At 43.6% G+C, this 20,587-nt stretch overlaps 1 protein-coding gene across 1 annotated transcript in view; it reads right to left on the bottom strand.

Moving 5' to 3' along the window:
* Nucleotides 1-20,587, bottom strand: part of TG (thyroglobulin) — a 273,399-nt gene that overhangs the window by 160,437 nt on the left and 92,375 nt on the right. The window contains exons 28-34 of the mRNA XM_008001584.3: nucleotides 16,708-16,773; nucleotides 14,714-14,794; nucleotides 11,066-11,203; nucleotides 9,908-10,084; nucleotides 8,314-8,425; nucleotides 5,986-6,065; nucleotides 5,091-5,234 (exon numbers count right to left, since the gene is read on the bottom strand). Coding sequence (XP_007999775.3) covers nucleotides 5,091-5,234; nucleotides 5,986-6,065; nucleotides 8,314-8,425; nucleotides 9,908-10,084; nucleotides 11,066-11,203; nucleotides 14,714-14,794; nucleotides 16,708-16,773 — 798 coding nt within the window. The remainder of the gene's footprint in view (nucleotides 1-5,090; nucleotides 5,235-5,985; nucleotides 6,066-8,313; nucleotides 8,426-9,907; nucleotides 10,085-11,065; nucleotides 11,204-14,713; nucleotides 14,795-16,707; nucleotides 16,774-20,587) is intronic.

Raw genomic sequence — 20,587 nt, 5'->3', positions numbered from 1 at the left:
TGGTCCTAGTGGCAGTTCCTCAGAAACAGGGGACCAAGTGTGATACGGTTTGGCTCTGTGTCCCCACCCAAATCTCATCTTGTAGATCCCATAATTCCCACATGTTGTGGGAGGGACTGGTGAGAGATGATTCAATCATGGGAGTGGGTCTTTCCCGTGTTGTTCTCATGACAGTGACTGGGTCTCACAAGATCTGATGGTTTTAAAAACGGGAATTTCCCTGCACAATTTCTCTCTTTGCCTGCTGCCATTCATGTAAGATGTGACTTGCTTCTGCTTGCCTTCCACCACGATTGTGAGGCTTCCTCAGCCATGTGGAACCGTAAGTCCTGTTAAACCTTTCTTTTATAAATTACCCAGTCTCAGGTATGCCTTTATCAGCAGCATGAAAATAGACTAATACACAGTGTTAATGGGCTCATAGTCATCACTCAGTATAGATGTCACCACACTAACGGACCAAACCATGGACTTGAAGCAAGGCCAAAATCTATTATTGAAAATATTCATCAAATCCTTGGTAAAAATGTTTGTCTCATGTGCCAGTGCTGACAGAGAGGTGAAGGAGAGGATCCTATTCACCCTGCAAGGCTCAGGCCCAGGGATTCCTGTCTCTAGGCAGACTTTCCGAGTCCCATTGAGGCTACTTCCTACTATTATGTATGTAATTACCTAATACAAAGCTAAGAGTGGGGAAAAAAGTAATGACAACGTCAGCTTCAGTGCTGGGATTTTACATCAGTATACTGGTGTGGTTTTGTTAACTAGAGAACATGGAATTCAAGACCATACTAATGTTCAGAACTCAGCAAATAAGATGTTTTGGCTCAAACTATATCATACATCAAAAGATGGTTTCTTGCTGGTCAACATGGCCCAGCTGTGAGAATATTCTAATTCATTAAACCAGTCTCCTTAAGTAAGGTTCCCCTTCTCCACCTAGGTCTTAAGAGGAAATAATCCATAAAGTCTTAAGACTTATCCCACCACCCACTTCTATTTGATGAAGACAACGTAAGGGAAAAAGAACCTTGTCCTGCTCTGCTGGAGAGTCAAATCACACCATGTCAACACAACCTTGTGACAGCCAGTCCTCCTCCTTCTGTTCTGAAATGAGAACCATGGAGCCACTTACACCAGAACACCCATAAGCCATGTGCATCCCATGGTGTTTGCTGCTCAGGGGCCATGGATGGAAGAATGAGAGTCTAATGACATTGTAGCACTTGTCACTTCTCTCCCCAGGCACCCAGACACTGAGAGCAGGCAGTGCACACTGTGAAAGACCACCCGCGTGGGCCGAGGAGATTGCAGGAGCTGGACCTTAGGCCAAAAGGAGGGCCCCTAGGAACCTTCCAGCAACAGGCTTCCACACTTCCTCTATGGTTTCATTGTTTGTCCCCTCTAAAACTCATGCTGAAATTAAATTGCCATTGCAACAGTAATAAGAGGTGAAACCTTTATGAGGCAGACCCCTCATGGGTGGGACTAACAACATTATAAAATGGCAAGTTTGGTTCCCTTTCTTTTCTTTGCTCTTCTGCCTTTCCCCATGGAATGACATAGCAACAAGGCCTTTGATAGATGCTGGCTCCTTGATATTTGACTCTCCAGTCTCCAGAACTGAGAGCCAATAAATTTCTGTTTATTATAAATTACCTAGTCTGTGGTATTCTGTTACAGCAGCACAAAATGGACTAAGACGCCTCCTAAGCACAATTTCTTTCTCCTATGTTCCCGTGACACTTTACTGATAAGTGTTCTAGTATTTCATCTCTTCTGCTATATTTAATCATATTTCCTCATATCTTCCTCACTAGACTATGTCTAAGGAAAATGAATATATCTTATTAATCTCACTTTCCACAGTGCCCAGCACAGTATATAGCTGAAAACAGACACTCAGTAAAGTCGAAAAATTTATGGTAAGAGAGACCCAGCACAAGAATGTTTTATTTATTTATAATTTGTAACTCCTTCTTAGACTACGAGTGACTGCAAAAGAGAAATCATGGCTTTTTCACGTTCAATCACACAACATAGTGATTTAGAGTCAGAAAGACTTGTGTCCAAATTCTAACTCTGATTTACTTTCTGGTGACCGTAAGTGACAACCTCTCTGAGCCTCTATTTCCTTATGATACACGGGTGTGAGAATTAAGTGAGACAGTGCATGCAAAGTGTTTGGAATCCAGCCAGGCATACAGTACGAGCCCAATACATAGAGGTTATACTGGTAATGCCAGAGGACCCCCAGGTATGATTGATGCTCAGTCAATGTTGGTTGAATAAGAACCCCTCTGTGAATTTTTAATTCCCTGCTCTAAGTTTCTGGTCAAAACTCCTGAGTCGAGTCCCCAGACTGACCCCACAGAATATATGCTGGAAAAAGTTAATGATCTGTGCAGTCAGATGAAAAGAAAAAGAACAGATGGAATAAGTTGGGACAATGAGTACCTTGGTTCCTTCCCCTGCCAACTCCTGTCAAGATGTTGTAACACTCTGGTCTGATTCTCATTACTTCTGAACAAATGAATTACTTCTTAAGCTTCTTTTTACCCAATTCTTCCATGAGTAATATGAAGATGGAAAATGACATTTTTAAGACTTTGGTAAGGTAAGGAGGTGAGAGGACAGATGGGGGGAAGTGAGAGGTGAGAGCTCAGTTCTGAAGTCCCCCAAATAGCCAGTGCTGGCATTGGGTCTCCTTTGGGGCCAAAGACCTGGGCAGGTATTTTCTCCCTTCATCTATGAGTTAAAGCAGGGAAACTGTTATATATGGAACATTATTCCTTTAATAGAAACCCACTGAGGATATTTCATTATACAATCCTGATGTTTCTCCTAAAATAATTTCAGATGTTAAAATGAAATAAAAAGCCAATAGAGTAAATTCAGATCAAATCACAGGATGCTGAAGGTAGACACCAGCACAAAGATTCCATTCAAACTGGTAATAATTAACTCCAGAAACATCCTCCATGAAGTTGAGGCACACACAAAGAATGGGTAGGCTCATGAGCAAGGGCTGAGGGCCAGATCCTGCATGGGAGCTGCATCTGGACCTTTCAGGTTGGATATGGCTATGGAATAAGGCACCAAACCACCACCTGGTTTGATTTATTACTTTATTAGTATTTCTTATTTTCAATGTATTAGTCAATTTCCTGTTAATCAATTGAGTTGGGGGAAAGCCAGTCAGGAAAGGTATCTAGACATTTTCCTGTCTAGTCATTTATGGGATGTGAAAGACTTGGCAGGAGGCAACATCGTAAAGGAAAGGAGAACAAGTTTGGGGCCATCAGGTCTGGGCCTGAAGCCTGCCTCTGTTTCCTACCACCTGTGTGGTTTGGGTCAAGCAATTCAACTTTCTATGCTGCACTCTTCTCACCTTAAAATGGAAGAAACAATACCTACTCTGCAGGAGTATTATGAGTATTAAATGGTACAACCTATGTAAATCCAGCATGGTCTGAAACAGCAGGCATATGAAGAATGTAATTTCTTCTCTCTTTGCCTACTTTGGGCAAAGGGTTATATTGGATGATATAAAGAATGTGGCTGGGTGCGGTGGCTCACGCCTGTAATCCCAGCACTTTGGGAGGCTGAGGGAGGTGGATCACCTGAGGTCAGGAGTTCGAGACCACCCTGGCCAACATGGTGAAACCCCGTCTCTACTGAAAATACAAAAATTAGCTGGGCATGGTGGTGGGTGCCTGTAATCCCAGCTACGCGGGAGGCTGAGGCAGGCAAATCGCTTGAACCCAGGAGGCGGAGGTTGCAGTGAGCCGAGATCGCGCCATTGCACCCTGGGCGACAAGAGCAAAACACACCCCCACCCCCCAAAAAAATGTGAAGATCAAAGGTAGGGATCTCGAAGACCCCTTCCAGATCAGACAGTCCATGACTCTATTTTCCAGGGCAAGCTAAGTAAGAGCCAGAATTCACCGTATATTTACTCTGAAACTAACAAGGAAGCCACTAGTGGGAGAAGTTGGAAATACTAAACCTCAGCTCAGCCTCTCTCTAATTTGACTCCTCCTAACTGAACACAGGGTGTTCCATCTTTTTGGGTCTGGGGCATCTTTGTGAATTTGCTTCTGGGACACAGGGTGAAGATGTCTAGTTTCCATGTGGCTGCCCAATATTCCCCAAATCTATCCATACCATAAACACCTGTGATGTAAGCGGTGACAGAATCACAATGAGTCTCATTCGCTATTTTCACCAATGGAAAACCTGAAGAAGTGGTGTGACTTTCCTAAAGACAAACCCATAGTAAGTAGATGACAGAGTTTGAATAACGCTAACGTCTCCTTATCTGAGTCCAGGAACTTTTATGTCACACTGTAAATGCCATTCATTCATTCCTTCATCAATTTCAAATTGAGCTCCTAAAACGTGCCCAGATATAATCAGAATCATACCTTAAGGACCCACGTTGGGTCAATGCTGCCTTGGCCTTGAAGTCCTAACTCTATATGCGTTGTCAAATACACGTTGGTTGCCCCCGTTTTCCTCCATGGGACTACCATGTGCTACATTGTCTTGATTGTCAAGGTAAGAAAACCAAGGGAATGTGCTAGAGTCTACATCTATTAATTTTCCCTGTCCAGCAACAATGCCTTCACTATTGTTTGAGGAACATCCCCTATCTTAGTGCATACAGTCTTGTTGGCACTGTCAAGCTGCCCCACTCTCCCTCTGGCAGTGTATTGACTAAGCCCAGATGGGACCAAACTCTCCCCCTCGAATTTAAAGGTTGAATATAACTACTAAACCCTATGAAGCAGATTAATGATGATCATGGCACACTGAAGAAGTTGTCCATTTGTTTCTGCTACATATGTCCATGGAAATGGTCCATTTCCATTTTTACTGAGACCTACTTGCTCATCCTTCCTTTGAGTCAATGAGCAGACTTCCAATAAGTTTCTTGTATGCTTTAGTTAAACAGAATCCATTTCTGTTGCTTGAACCCAATGAATCTTGACTAACCTACTTACCAACCCAAGAACACTGTCTTAATGCATGACTGGGAAATAGTTAACTAAAGATGCCCATATAGCTGTCAAGGGAAAGCTACTTACTGGGCTTCTGGTACCATCCAAAGGGATAGGTGTGGACTTCAATGTCAGGAGAGCCACAGTCCAAAATGCGCCAGGCTCCTCCATTCTCCTCACTGCACATCTGAAGTCCCAGGCTGTTCAGAGTGAGACATGTCACCTCTCCTCCTGGGGTGAAAAAAAGAAAAAAAAAAACACAATCAGGAAACTGAATACAATGGAAGAGTCTAATAAATGAGAAAAATTCTGCAAGTTCATTGTTCAGCAGATATTTGGGATATACCACTATATTTCAGATACTATCTCAGCCACTGCTGAAAAACCTGGTACCTGAACTCAAGGAGCCTCTGATCTAAGAGCAAAGGGATAGAGGTGGCTAATACTTATCAAGTACCTATCATGTGCCCAGGGCTATGCTAGGTCTCTGTTGGTATTGCTTCACTTGGTCTTCACATAACCTTATGAGGAAGGCAGTTTTGGTAGCCCTATATACAGATGAGGAGGAAATAGAGGCTCAGGGAGATTAAGTGACTTTTCCAGAATCACACACTAGTAAGGGAATGAACCAAGCATTAAATACATATCACACAAATGGATCCAAAGTTCACCAAGCTGCTTGACCCAAGTGTTGAAAGATGAACAAAAGATAGCTAAGCCAAGAGTGGAAGGAAGGAAGTTTGGCCAGAGAGAACTGCACATGTAAAGTGATGATTGCTGGACTAGGAGCCAAGTCTCAGCCACCACATTTACTAGCCAGTTGCCCTCTCTAAGCCCCCACTTCCTTATCTGTGAACAAGGATTGCTTCTCCCTTCTCACAGAGAGGAGGCCCTGAGGGTTTGATAAGAGCATAGATGTGAATGTATTTTCTAAACCGTAGAGTGCTGTGAGCAGGGGAGAGGGAGCTGTTACTATTATTACCTTTTAACTGGGAAACATTTAGAAATCCAAAACCAGTGCAGCATGGGTCCGCATCACACCGTCGTTCACATTCAAAGAACCTGACGTAAGAAGAGAAAGAGCAGGTCTGAAGGTTTTCAGTAGTGGCCCAGGACCTACTGGGTGGGCTGATTGTAGTCATTCTTGCTTTTGGGGACCAGCTTTTTTTCACCCCCTACTTAAACTGGGGGTGCTTTGGTCAATGTGCATCAGTGGACTCTTAGCTTTGAGGTTCTTTCTGGAAACAAGACTCTACTCCTCTCTGGAGTAATACTGTCCTGCTATTAATCGTTTATTCACCCATTCATTCATCATGCATATATTCTGTGTCTATTATGTGCCAGGCTCCAGCCAAGCTAACCCAGGATCCAGAATGTACTCCTTCAGTCCTTTCAGGTAAGCAGAAAGTCTTAGCTTTGGACACTGAGAAAATAAAGAAATAACAGGGAAGGCATTTCTAGAAAGAGGAGAGTTCATGGACTTAGAGTCAGGGTGACCCAGCCAGGGGCCTGTTTAAGCAGCAGGAGCTGAGCCTGTGTTCCCCTTCACTTCCCCTCTTGCTGTACAACGTGGATAATTACACTCTACCAATGCATTTCTGTTTACTGGGTCAGCCCATCCAGCCAGGCTCTCTCAAGACTGACCTTCTTATCCACTCAATGTAGCTACTAAGCCCCACCCTCAGCTTCTAGGGCTATTCATGGCAGGAGGGACTTAATGGCTCCAAACCAATGTTCCTGGGCTCAATTCCAAGTTTCCCCTGCCCTGACCAATCTGCTCCAGTCTAACCACTCATTCTTGACTCCTGAGAGCTTTCTCAAACCCCTAGTCCCTTCTTGGTGGGGGGATCCTGTCTAGTTATTGCCATTCTCCTTCCCTGAACCCAAGTCTCATCCCAGTGGTGATGCTTTTATCTGCTGGGCAGCATCTCCAACATTGGCAGCATCTGTGCCCTGATGCCTGCAAGTCACCTCTCTACTTTTCCATCTCCTAGTTCTCTGCCAACATGCCCACTTACCACTTCCTTTTCCTATCTTGGAAGCTCATTTCTAAGATCCAGTCTGGACCATGCATTATCCCAGCCAACTACATTTCCCTGAGTCTAGACGCACAATCTACTCCCCTAGTTCCCATCCCAGTTCCACGGTCAGGCTGATCCCTGGTTCCAACCCTCCTTTTCATCCACCCCTCCCATCAGCACAGTGGTGTCCAGCTGAATCTTGAGACAGATCAGCCTGCCTCATCTTTTTACCCCCATTTTCAAAAGTAGATCTTAAGCACCAGCAACATGGTTCAGTGTCATAACTCATAATTCAAGAGCACTTCACAGATCAATGGTTCGTGAATGAATGACCCTTGAATTTTCAAGTATAAAAGAATCACCAGGGGAAGCTTCCTTAAAGGTCAGATTCTTGAACTCCATCCCAGGAAATGCAATTCAGCAGGTTTGAAATAGGACCCAAGGATGCAGTTTATAAATAGGACCCAAGAATGCAGATCCGTTAGAATTCACATTCATCTCTCCGGGTGATTCTAATGGGTAAGATCCACAGACGATACTAGGAGAGACATCTTCAATTAAAACAACTAAATAATGACTAAGCAAAAAATTCAACCATAAAATAAATTTTTAAAATAAATAAAAATTAAAAATTATTTATATGCCTATGAGTCTATTAAAATTTCTACTTGCTCTGCAGATTCTGAGTACTGCAATGGGAGGTTTTGAGAATCAAGTTTATTACCATACTTGATAATTTACATTAAATAATGAGATGTAGCTCAGGGGCTCTTTCATCATCCAGCTAGTAGTTCAAGGCTAAATGTTGTGTTTACCATCAGTAACTTACCTTAGCTAACGTTTTCAGATATGGTTACCTCCTTATTACCTTTTACCCCCTTAGCTTTGGGTTTTATAGTTTTTGTTTATTTGTTTGTTTTTTGTTTTTTGTTTGTTTGTTTGTTTTTTGACAGGAGTCTTTCTCTCTTGCTAGGCTGGAGTGCAGTGGCGTGATCTCAGCTCACTGCAACCTCCACCTGCCGAGTTCAAGCGATTCTCCTGCCTCAGCCTCCCGAGTAGCTGGGACTAGTAGCATGTGCCGCCACCATACCCAGCTAATTTTTGTATGTTTAGTAGAGACGGGGCTTCACCATGTTGGCCAGGAGGTCTCGATCTCTTGAACTCATGATCCGCCTGGCTTGGCCTCCCAAAGTGCTGGGTATGCTTCTGTTTTTAGCTGTGATTGTGTCACCTTCTTCAATGAAGTATTATTACTAATAAATATTAGGGGTGAGACACAAGTAGCTTACCCATTAGAAATAGATTTTTCAGACATGGGCACTTTATTTCTAATGGATATCCCCAACAGTTTTTGGAACGGCAGGCGAGTGTAAAAGTTCTTCACTTTATCTTCCAGTATAACTACATAGAGGAAGAAAGAAAATTCATTACTTAGAGATTTGCTATAGTAATGAAAATATGAGGACAAATGAGTAAAACACAGACTGAAAGTTTCTAATTAAAGATGACATATTAAATTCATATTAACTCTCAGTTCCTATCCCAAATCTCACTAAAATGATGGTAAGTCTACAAGGACAAAGATTTTTTTTTTTTAAGTGGGGACACAGCAACAAAATGTTGGAAGCTAGAAAGCATATGGAGGAATAAAAATAGGCCTAATAGACCAAGAAAACTACTCAACTTTTCTGTGGGAAGAAACAAGAAGCAATGCCATCCGCCCTCTGGAATCCCACAAGGTTTAAGTATGGTAGCCCTGGGGGTGAAGGTGGCCCAAACAGAAGTACTGGCTGGAATCTCTTTACGAAGCTATTTGGTCTCTAGATGCTCTCCTCTGCTCTCCACAGCTGACAAAAGCCCCCTCCCCACCATGGAAGATAGAAGGTTCATTTTCTCAAGAGGACAGAAGAGAGGATCTCTTGGGTACATCAGGTACGGTCCATGGCATGAGCACTTCACTGAAAGTAGGAGATTCTTTCAAGTCAGTCTGCATAATGAATATTGAGGTGTCCCCCCTGACATTTTCCAAATTTATTTGGTGCCCAAACCACCAGCAGCCAGGTTCATGCCCCAAGGCCAGGTGTTGAGAAACTCCTCTGAAGGAGGAACCTGAAAATACTGGCGTGAGGAATTCCCCAAAGGGCAACCCAACAGGATTATCCCTCAGAGAAACCTAGAGTCGACAAGTTCCCACCACACATTTGGGGCTGCCCAGTCAGCTTGTGGACCCCTTTGACACTGGAGTGGAAAAAAAAGGATCACTGGACACCTGAGAAAGGCCTCCACCAATGAAGATAGAATGGTAAATGAAAGGAGACAACATCTGGAGAAAACAGACTGTATGGGTTTAAAAAATCTCCAAAAATATAGCATCATTAATAGACTGGGAGAGAAAATCACCTTCTATCTTGTTAAAGTCACTGCTGCTGACATTCTCTGTAATATACAGCCAAATGGAATTCTGATGCATGTATTAAAGGTGGCTCTCTTAGGAGAGGATTATTTCCTATTGTCAATTTGATGCAGTTCTAAATGGTTTCACATCTCTACAAGGAACATGAATAACTTTACTTTTAAAAGAAGAAGAAATTAGTTTTAAGTGTGAATAAACATTTTGGATTTTATTTTTTTAAAGCCTACTTCTGCATTGAAATATTGCCCCAAATAATCCTGTTTCATATTTTTTGTATAAACTGAGACAATTATGCAGTAGTTTATTGATTCTAACCCTGAAAGTTTGGATTCATGTTCCATCTTCTTGAAACCAATAAAAGTATAAAGAAAATGTTTTTTTAAATAAGAAACTAATCTGGATATTTCTAAAACCATAGAGCCAGCAGAACATTGGAAATACAGTTTATGCAGATCCCTCCAACTGCTCACCTTTCTTCTGGAACAGGGCCTTTGGCCTCTGGGGCAGGATCAGTCTGCAGCCCTGGGCATTGGACTCCAAGATGTCATCACACACCTGTGCCTCTGGGTAGAGGGTGCAGGTGAAGTACAAGGATGCACTCTCTGTTATTTCTGCAAACTGACAGAAGGAGTGCTCCTGCACACAACCTACAAGCAAGACAGTAGTGTGATTTTAGTTCTTGCATGGTCTACAGGGGAGAATAATCTCTACAGGATTATCTGGGGTGGGGGGAATGGCTGGTGGAGATGCCTCCTAGTTAGGGAAAAGGCCTGAGACTGTCATGATCATCCAGTCTGGAAGGCCCATGCAAAAGCCCTGGGGTTCTCATAGCTGAGGAGGGAGATATGTGCTCCTGAATAAAGGGAGAGTCAAAGGCATAAGGGGAAAACCTCAAACTCAGCAATACAAGAGGCAAAAGAGTAATATTTCATTGGATCCACCCATGGCCATCTCAGAGGGAGTCAAGATCTGCAGACCAGAGGCCATGGGACTGTAAAAACTATGAACTTTGTGAATGGTCTCCTTGTACCTGTGCCCAAGTCAGCCTATGCCCCTGGTATATATGAGCTCCCCAAAGGCTAGGAACATGGCTGATTTGATTCATTTTGGGTGTTCTCTTTCATCTCCAAAATCAAACACAAAGCTTTGAATATAACACATACTTAATAACTGCCAAATGGATGGATGGATAGATGGACAGATGGATGGATAGATGGATGGATGGATGAATGGATGGGATGGATAGATGGATGGATGGATGGATGGATGGATGGATGGATGGATGGATGGATGGATGGATGGATGAATGGGATGGATGGACAGATGGACGGACGGATGGACGGATGGATGGATGAATGGATGGATGGGATGGATGGATGGGATGGATGGAGAAACAGGTGGATGAAGATAGGCTCTGGGAACAGAGTAGAGATTACATTGTAACCTTCTAGAAAATAGGGGTTATGTGATATCTTTCTTTTATATCATCCATGGCACTAAGAGTCCAGTGATCCCTGAGTTAAGACACAATATTTGACCTTATATGTTTCTCAGGAGTTGCCAAACTAAGTCTGTGATGCCTGACTACAGTGTCTGGAAGAAGAAGGATGAGGTCTAAGTATACTTACGAGAAAGGCACCACAGGTTTGCCTGCTGGGCTGAAAACAGGTGCTTGAACAGCCAGTGCTTCTGGCTGGGCAGTGATCGATTTCCATTGACAATGACCTGGTCAAGGTCCACAGGGGAGAAAAGATCTGTTGTCAAACCTGAAAAAGAAGCAGAGGGTCCATTTCCTACACCTTTATCTCTAGTGAATATGAGAAAAACACAAGAAAGAAACACACACACACACACACACAGAGAGAGAGAGAGAGAGAGAGAGAGAGAGAGAGAGAGAGAGAGAGTGTCAGAGATAGAGACAGAGACATTTTTATGCTGTGTGAAACCAGAGCAGGATTGAAGTCAGTAGAGCTGAGAGTCTGGTCAGACAGGAATAGTTCAGAAGGCCCCAGGAAGTCCTAAAAATTATGGGATGGCAAAATCTTAGAATCTGGGTTTGGATAAAGTCTTGGAAGTTATCTAGTCCACCTTTTCACCGAATGCAGAAGTTTTTCCCTGGAGACCTCTGGCAAATGCCTCTATAGCTCCACATGACATCACTGTGCTGACCACAGCAGCCCACTTCATCATTAGGAAGTTGTATAGTCAAGTCCTCTTTTTGTAACTTTGAGCCACTAATCCTCTTTCTGTCTTCTGAAGTCACATGAAAGTCCAGCCTCTCTCCCAAATGGTAGTCTTCGTCTATAAAGTCAGCTTTCAGCTCCACTTAACCCAAACTTGAAAGTTTTAGCTCAACCATTCCCTGAATCTTTCTTCAGGTATTCATATACCGTGATCCCAGCTCTTCCTGGGGTCCCCACTGCCTATGGAACAGAAATCCAGGTTATTTTCTTAATCTGGGCTCTACCTGCATTTTAAACCTCACCTCAGATTGTGTTGATTTGCACTCCAGCAGCACAACAGCCCTGCTAACTCTCTAGCTCATCACCACGCTGTGTGCAGTCCCCGTGCAATTGCTCATGCTCTTCCCTCTGTTGACTCAAGCTCCATTACACCCTCCTCTCCCACCCAGCTAGCGCAGCTTGTGCTTCGAGGATCAGCTTTGATCCCTCCTACTCTGATGTCCTGTGGTTCTCTATAAAGAGGTTCTACAGGGCCAAGGGTCCCAACACCCAGGCCCAGTGGGGACAGCTCCGTATCCTTGGAGGGCTCTGTCTTCAGGGGGATGTACAATGGTGGCATGAGGCAGATCAGGGAGATGAGCTAGGGAATGTTTGAAATGTCCATTCATTCAGGGCTCTGTATACGGGGCACTACATCCCCTATACACCTCCACTTTGCTGTGGACTTGGGCACTGCACTTTCCTTGTCAGTGCTTGTCAGCAGCCACTTTCCACACTCCATAAAGCAGTCTCAAGGAGACTGAGCTTCTTCACTAGAAAGAACCACTGGACAGGATAAAGGCTTTACGAGCACTTGGCAAGATCAGAAGTCTGGTGATGGCACAGACCCCAGAGACCATGTTTCCACCTCAGCCTGCATCTCATGTGATTGTATGATGGTCAGTTCCCATGACTGTTTCCTCACTGAGCCATGCCTGGCACAAGCAGGCAGAGACCTCAGAGACCATATTGCCTCCCCAGTCCTCATCTCACATAATTGCATAATGGCCAGTCCCCATGCAAGTCTCCCCATTGAACCATGCCTGGCACAAAGTAGGAGCTCAGGGAGATCACAGATTGCCCTCAAGACAGCAGCGTAAGGGAAGAGAAACAAGGCAGCAGGACTGAAGGCACACCTGCTCTTGGAGCCTTAGCACAGGTGTTCCCCTTACCTGGAACACCTTTCCTCAGGTGTACCTGCGAGCATCTGGCAGATCCTTCTGGCCTTCTCTGAGAAACCTTTCCTGACCCCTGCAGGCTGCTAGCATTCCTTCTCCTGCATTCTCACTGCACCTAACACCTGTCCACATCGCACCCCTTCATTGTCATGCAGTGACTGGCACATGGAATTCTCACTAGTCTGTGAATGTCCAAGGCCACAGCCACGTGTGCACAAAAATGTCTGCTGGATGAAAGAATGAATACTGTAGCCACTTCATCTTATACCTGGTTTACATGCCATATTAGATAAAGTCATTTCCTACTTCTCTTAAAACTATGTGCTCTCCTTAAAAGCAAGGAGACCAATCACTCTTGTTGGCTTCCTGGGTTTGTCTCAAATATTCAGACTGATGGGAGTAACTTGGTACACAAAGGGGAAGATTCCTCACTGTCCTCTGAATCAGAGAGGCCATTCTCATGGACCCTGAGAAGCACCCTCCAAGTAAACAAGCACGTGGAGACACCACTGGGCCTGGACTCAATGCGATTTATTCTCCAGGCACTTTATCTCCTTGAGCCCAGGAATGCAATCAACCAAGAAAGGGAAAACTGAGCTGAGCCTTGTCTATTCACCCTGACTCCCTGCAACATCTCCAGTGGGGGCCAAGCTCCCCTTCTAGGGGAGACGGAAGAAAGCGGGGGTGGGGGGAGCATCCTGTGTGAATCACGTGAGAGTTTTGCAGATGCTGCCCTAAAGTAGTGTGTGATGATGGATTTGACAGAACCTTCCGAAGTGCCACTAACTCATGTACATTTACATTATCATGAGCTGTGTGGCTGCCCCTCAAAGGCACCGTCAAGGTTGAGGATCACAAACACAATGCCTGATCAAGCAAGGGAGGGCAGGGTGCTGGGCATTTTTTAGGCATGTGTTAAGTACCAGGCACTGTGCCAAGTGTTTGCTATCTAATGGGATAAGAGGTAGACACATGAATTATTTTACACATGAATCCAAGGCTGTTAGCAGGGAAGCAAATTACCCATGGCCATGCACTAAGGCATGTAGTCAGTGGCAGAATTGTGGTTCAAGCTTTAGTATCTGCTCTGTAACGTGATGCTTTTTCCCTTGTACCACGCTGCCTTCCTGTGCCTGCAGTCTGATCTGGCTCTCCCTCTTCTTCTTCCCTTCCCCTTCCTTCTTTCCTTCTGCTCCTACTCCTATTCCTACAGTGTGTCCATGCATGCAAATACACACACACACACACACATATACACACACAGACACACACACATACACACTGCAGACCACAGGTGGATGTCTTGTCTCCTGGTCCTTGCTGAGCCCATATTGGGCAGCTGATCGCCCTCTCTCTCTGAGTTTTAGCTCCACCTCAGTAATAATAATCACAGACTCTGGAGGTAGAGAAGTCCCAGACAATACATATGTACTGTTCCTATTCAGTTTGGAATCATAGCTTTCACTGTATGCATGACATGCAAAAGATTCTAATAGACATGTCATTCATTAAACAATTTCAGAATATTTACACTTTGTTTATACTCTTCAAGGTTGACATAAGTGAAGCCCATTGGCCACAGTCAGGTGAACTTTGCTCTTTGTTTCTTTTTTCAGGTTTTGTTATTATGGTTGTCTTCATTTCCAGTAACACTGATGAATTTGCAGTGGTTTTGCCTTACTTTCTGTGCCAATTACCCATCTGAGGAGCTTCCCATATTTATAAGCTGGATAACTGGGTTAGAAGATTAAAGGAGAGTCCATAGATACACAATAGAGTGACGTCAATATGTCCGTTCATTGATTAAACTCTTGGTGCACCCACTTAGTCTCTGCATTCAGACACCCAAGTATGTAAGAAGGTTTTGGGTTGGTACCTGTCTCTGTTGGAGATGCTGGCCTTGGCACTGTGTCTTTTCTACATCCCATAGACTCGGGCCGAGACCCCATGTCAGAATCTAGGAGGGAAAAAAAGAGTTGTTGCAATGTTGTGGAGAAGGGGTAATATTCCACTGGTCAACAAAATGGTAGTAGCAATGTGAGAAAAATCAGGGCCTAAAGCCAGGTGCCTTAGATAAGATCTGCAACAGATGCCCCGACATAGGTCTGCACTCTTCTTATATGGAACATCATCCAACCTCTCAATGATAGAACAGTCATTATCTGTGATATTGAAATCATTGACATATGCAAAGTCCTTTCAAATTAACAAAATATGCTCATAAATATTGCTATTTCTAACACCCTATGTAGGTAGGGAATAAGATTTCCATTTTACTCTTGAGAAAACTGAGACTTAGAAAGGCAAAATAATTTATCCCAGACCACTCAAGTGTCCAGTAAATGAATTAGAAATTTAAAAAATGTAACTAAGTGTTCAAGTCAGGAACAGGTCTTCCATGAAAGCGAGTGAGGCTGTGGTGGCACAGGTATCAGGCAGGGCTTAAGGCACTTCCCTGTAGTGTAGCAAATGTCCTGGAGAAATGTAAGTCCCTGATTTTTCATCAGCTAACACTTTATCAGAAATTTCTGATAACTAGGAAGTGCTGGACTTGGGACCTCCTATCAGTGTCTGGTCTTGACCCCAGGATCTCCCAGGCCTCCCATGGGCATTTCACATACCTTCTCCAAGTCTCATTTTCCTTGTCTGGAAAATGAATAAAATATCAGCCCCTCTTTAGACTTACCTTATAGGTATAATTAAATGAGAAAAGTAGTACATGATCTCATTTTATCTCTTTAAAATGAAAATGATGGTAAACACCTTCCTTTTCATTTTCTCCTCTCCCTCCTCTTCTCCTCTTCCTCCTCCTCCTCTTCTGCCTTCCATGTTCTCTTCATCACCATCACCCCTACCAACATTACTCAGCAGGTATTATATGCACAGCACTGTTTTGTGCATTGATGCACTATTGCTCAGGCAATTCTGAGGCCAGTGACATCTGTATCACATGCTACCCATGGGGAATCTGGGCATGAGGGGCTGGTCCATGGGCTCCCAGGCACACGAGTGGGGATTGATAGGACCAGGATTCACATCCTGTCATTCCAAGTCTGTGCCTTCCTGTTCCTTCAGTTTATCAGCATGTAGAAGCAAATCACCAATCCTCTCTCGGGACACTGAAGATCAGTAAGGACAGATTAGGGGAACAGGAAGGAGGTAATATGGGGTCAGGGGCCTTTTTTCATGCCTCTCACCCAGTACATATGGCCATGACCTGTGATGGGCCACTGATCTATCTGCTCCTTCCTGAGGCCAGAACCCTTCAAGAGTCAGGACTGTGCCTCTCATCTCTCTCCTAAATGCCTTTCATTTTCCCTGGGTCTGAGTAGGCACTTGGTCAACATTCAGAAAACTCGAAGGAGGACAAAGAAGCAGAAGGGAAGTGCCAAGCGGGCATGTTGTCGGGCTCTCCATTTTTCCCCCACTCTGTCCCACAGTACCATTATCTCTGAGCAGGAGTTCAGGGCACTACCTGTCTGGGGTCCTGTCCCCAGTCCCTGGGCCTCAGGGTGAAAGGAACATGGGGCTGAGTCCCCTTGGATAAATGCCTCCTGTGCTTTGCAATGGCCCTGAACTCCCCTCCTAGGAACAAGAGTGTCTTGTGGTCAGCGAACTTTATCTCACGGGAACCTAGTGCTTCCTCCCTCCATTTCTTCTTGGGTTTCTACAGTATTCATTTTTCTTTTACACTTTGGTATCTTATCTGATGAATTGGAGCCCTACTATTACACAGAAAGTATGCATTTGGAAACTGACTCTCTACCTATTCCTCTACAGAAACAGAGTGCCCTGTGAATGGGAGGTGGTGCCAGACAATCTCATGTAATCAGCGTCCTGCTAACCTCCCTCTTCCACCATGGAGCTCACCTTTCCAGAGATAAACCTGCTGAAAACTGGTAAAGGTGTCTTGAGTTCCTTCTAGGGGTGTCAGACCTGCAAAGAAAGATGTTTATTTTTATGAGGTTGAGTGTGCTGTCACTGGGTACCCACCATTACCACAATAGCCCCATCTCCCTTGACACAGGCTCTTCCTAGGCCTGAAAAATGTGTTTCTATTGCAAGGTGTAACCCAGAAGCTTCTTGCAACGCTATTCCAGCTCCCTGGTACGAAACCAGAGCTGGTAAGACAGTGGGTGTCATACTCAGGGCACCAAAGGGACTACTTCCGTGAGGGGTTGTGAACCTATGACTCAGGAGTCACTTAAGGAACTGGAGATTGGCTTGAAGAAAGCAAAGCTCCTGGGACACTCGAGGGCTGTGTGAGTTTCCCACATCACTTAACTCCTCAGAGACCCTTGCCTCATTGGTAAATGTGGACAGCGATTTATCCTCTGCAGTCCTCAACATTTGATAGGCAGCCACTTGTTGGCAGCTGCCACGACTCAATTGATTACTAATATTATCTGATTTTCCTTTCTAGCAAACTGTTCTCCCCTGGATGCCATTCTGGATGAGACCAGACTTGCCACACCATTTCCTGATGGTCCGTGCTGCCTCTTTTGCCCCTGCTCAGTCTTCAGTTCCTTTCAAATTCCCTGTGACATGGAAGGTGAAGGAAATAGCCCAGATAGCAGAGTCTGGAGGCAAATAAGCCCCATGCTACAGGAGAGGGCTGGCTGACAGCCTCAGACATTGAGATACGATTAAATTTTGTTTTCAATTATTATTAGGAGCTAGTTTTTATATACCTTTTTTAAAATTTTTATTTTATTTTACTTTAAGTTCCAGGATACATGTGCAAACCTTTGTGCAGGTTTGTTACGTATGTATACATGTGCCATGGTGATATGCTGCACCTATCAACCTCTCATTTAGGTTTTAAGCCCTGCATGCATTAGGTATTTGTCCTAATGAAGAGCTAGTTATTTATAAACGGTTATTACCATTTACCCAACACTAGCAGGGGTGTCCAAGGGAGAGAATACAGTCATGGGTTCTTAGTTTCTGTCTCCGGTTGGGCCAGTAAAGCACCTTCCTCATCACTCTTTTCCACTTATCACTAAAGACAGAAACTAAAAACCATAGTCTCAGACTACTAAAAGCCTAAAACAAAACAAAACAAAACAAAACAACAACAACAGGTGGATTGGACAAGCTTGCATGAAAACCTTCCATATATTACCTAATTTAAAATTCACAGGCATGCTATAAAGTAAGGTCCCCAATTTCTAGATAAAGGAATCAAAGTCAAGAAAGGTTCATGCAAGAATTTAAACCCCACGTATTTGGCTTCAAATCCCATACTCCTTCCTAACCACCACACTAAGGAGAGGACAATATACAGCCATGCATCTCTTACCAACCAGGATATGTTCTGAGAAATGCAATTTTGTTGTTGTGTGATCATAAAGTGTACTTACATAAGACTAGATGCTCTATCTACTTTTATTTACATATATTTTTTCATACAAAAACACAAATGTCCCAGCGTCATTACTGAATATCAATCATTTCTCCTACTTGATCTGAAATGCCAATATCAAGTGCTATGTATCAGGTTTCTATTATTATCCATTATAATCTTATGGATTCCTCTTACAATCTTATTCTCCATTATAATCTTATGAGACCACCATTACATATGTGGTCCTTCATCACTCAAAGTGTCTTTTTGAGGTGCATGGCTGTACTTCAGAATTCTGTCCATCTGACATGGCAAAAATGTTAAAGGTGTTATGTTTAAAGAGATGTGAACTGAACTCTCTGGAAAACTCGGCTATCAAAGTGACAAGCCCCCCCTCCCCCGGCCCCGGGGCTGACAATGTTCGAGGACATAGAGGGGAGCCAAAAATACTGAGTTGCACTTTCATTTGATTTTACTTCTGAAATGGGAATGAACAATAGTGCTAGAACTTCTCAGACTGTGCAATGTTGGGATGTTTCTCTAAAGGATCCACTCAAAATTCTGTCATAGCCTTCTTTAGAAGGTGAAAGTTATTTATAACAATTTGGGCAAGTGAACACCTATGGCATCTGAAAGATGTAGACTTGAATCTCTGCAATTACTGGACTTGTCCTCCACGCTGCGGAGAAGACCTCACCATATACTCCTACTGCAACAACACAGAACCAGTGGTTGCACACCTGCTCAGTTTGTGTTCCGTTTTCACTCTCTCCTCATGATATCATCATTTGCTTATTTCAAAGCTCAGACTATGGGGTTTTAGACTTTGTCACAAGGGAAATCAGATACTTTTTTTTTTTTTTTTTGAGACAGTCTTGCTCTCTTGCCCAGACTGGAGTAAAATAGCATGATCTCGGCTTGCTGCAACTTCTGCCTTCCAGGTTCAAGCAATTCTCCTGCCTCAGTCTCCCAGGTAGCTGGGATTACAGGTACCCACCACCATGCCCGGCTAATTTTTGTATTTTTAGTAGAGACAGGGTTTCACCACGTTGGCCAGGCTGATCTTGAACTCCTGACCTCGTGAACCACCTGCCTTGGCCTCCCAAAGTGCTGGGATTATAGGCGTGAGCCACCACGCCCAACCTTAAATCTTTTTATACCCAAATCTATTGATATACTGATTCTTTAAAGATAGATAGATACACCATATGTAGAGATAGCTATAGATATACCCTATATATTCATATAGGTAATACAGATGTAAAGTGAATAATGTTTTAAAAATACTTTTGGTCATGCATTATAATTCTTATTTAGCCTGTAAAAGTTAAAGAAACATTTATCTCTAGAGTATTGTATTGCTCTCAAGTCTAAGGCTGAAGCCAATGACCACATTAAGAAGCAGTTTACCATGAAATACATTTTCAGCGATCTGGATGAGACTGGAGACTATTATTCTAAGTGAAGTAACTCCGGGATGAAAAACCAATCATGGAATGTTCTCACTGATATGTGGGAGTTAAGCTATGAAGACGCAAAGGCATGAGAATAATACAGTGGACTTTGGGGACTTGGAGGGAAGGGTGAGAGGGGGGCAAGGGATAAATGACTACAAATAGGGTGCAGTGGATGCTGTTCAGATGATGGGTGCACCGAAATCTCACAAATCACCACTAAGGAACTTACTCATGTAACCAAACACCATCTTACCCCAATAACCTAAGGAAAAATAATATGTGTGTGTGTGTGTGTGTATGTGTGGTTTACCATGAAATAATTGGGGAATTTGGATTATGGTCCCTCATTACAAATACAAATTCAGTCACATCCCCTTCCTAAGGGGTATGCCTGCCCCTTCCTAAGAGCAGTATCCTTAGGAAATGCCAAGAGGAAGGTCTTTACCTCTCAGTAGTCTCAGTGTCTGACTTGGGGAGAGTCGGCGGTGAGTCTTTCACTCTGTCTGAGACTCTTACTTTTGTCGGTATGTGTGTCCTGTTTTACATAATGTCAAAAATTATAGGTGCCTTTCATTACTCAGAGACAAACGGGTGCTTCCCGCAGGTGCAAGTCAGTTTAGGACTGTATTTTTGGCCCAGAATGTACTGAACTGTGATAGGAAGCAGACCCTCTTATACACTCTGTCCATCTCAAGGCAACAGAACCTTGGGTCTGCCAGCCTGGGAAATATGCTGTCTTAAGTTCATCCTTGGTTTTTGCCTGTTTCAACACAATTTAATCCAATGGAATTCAACTAAATTCAGCACATGTATGTAGAGTGCCTTGGTAGGTCCAGAAAGTCATCTGACCCGCATCTACAGAGATTATTGTGTCCTGGGAAGCACCTTTGTCAATCACCACAAGGAAAGCTGTAACCCCTTGGTGGTCTTAATTATTAAAATAATA

Source organism: Chlorocebus sabaeus, chromosome 8 (genome assembly GCF_047675955.1).
Source record: "Chlorocebus sabaeus isolate Y175 chromosome 8, mChlSab1.0.hap1, whole genome shotgun sequence".
NCBI lineage: Eukaryota > Metazoa > Chordata > Mammalia > Primates > Cercopithecidae > Chlorocebus > Chlorocebus sabaeus.
Note: the sequence above shows the minus strand (reverse complement) of the source record. Positions and strands in the feature narration are given on the sequence as shown.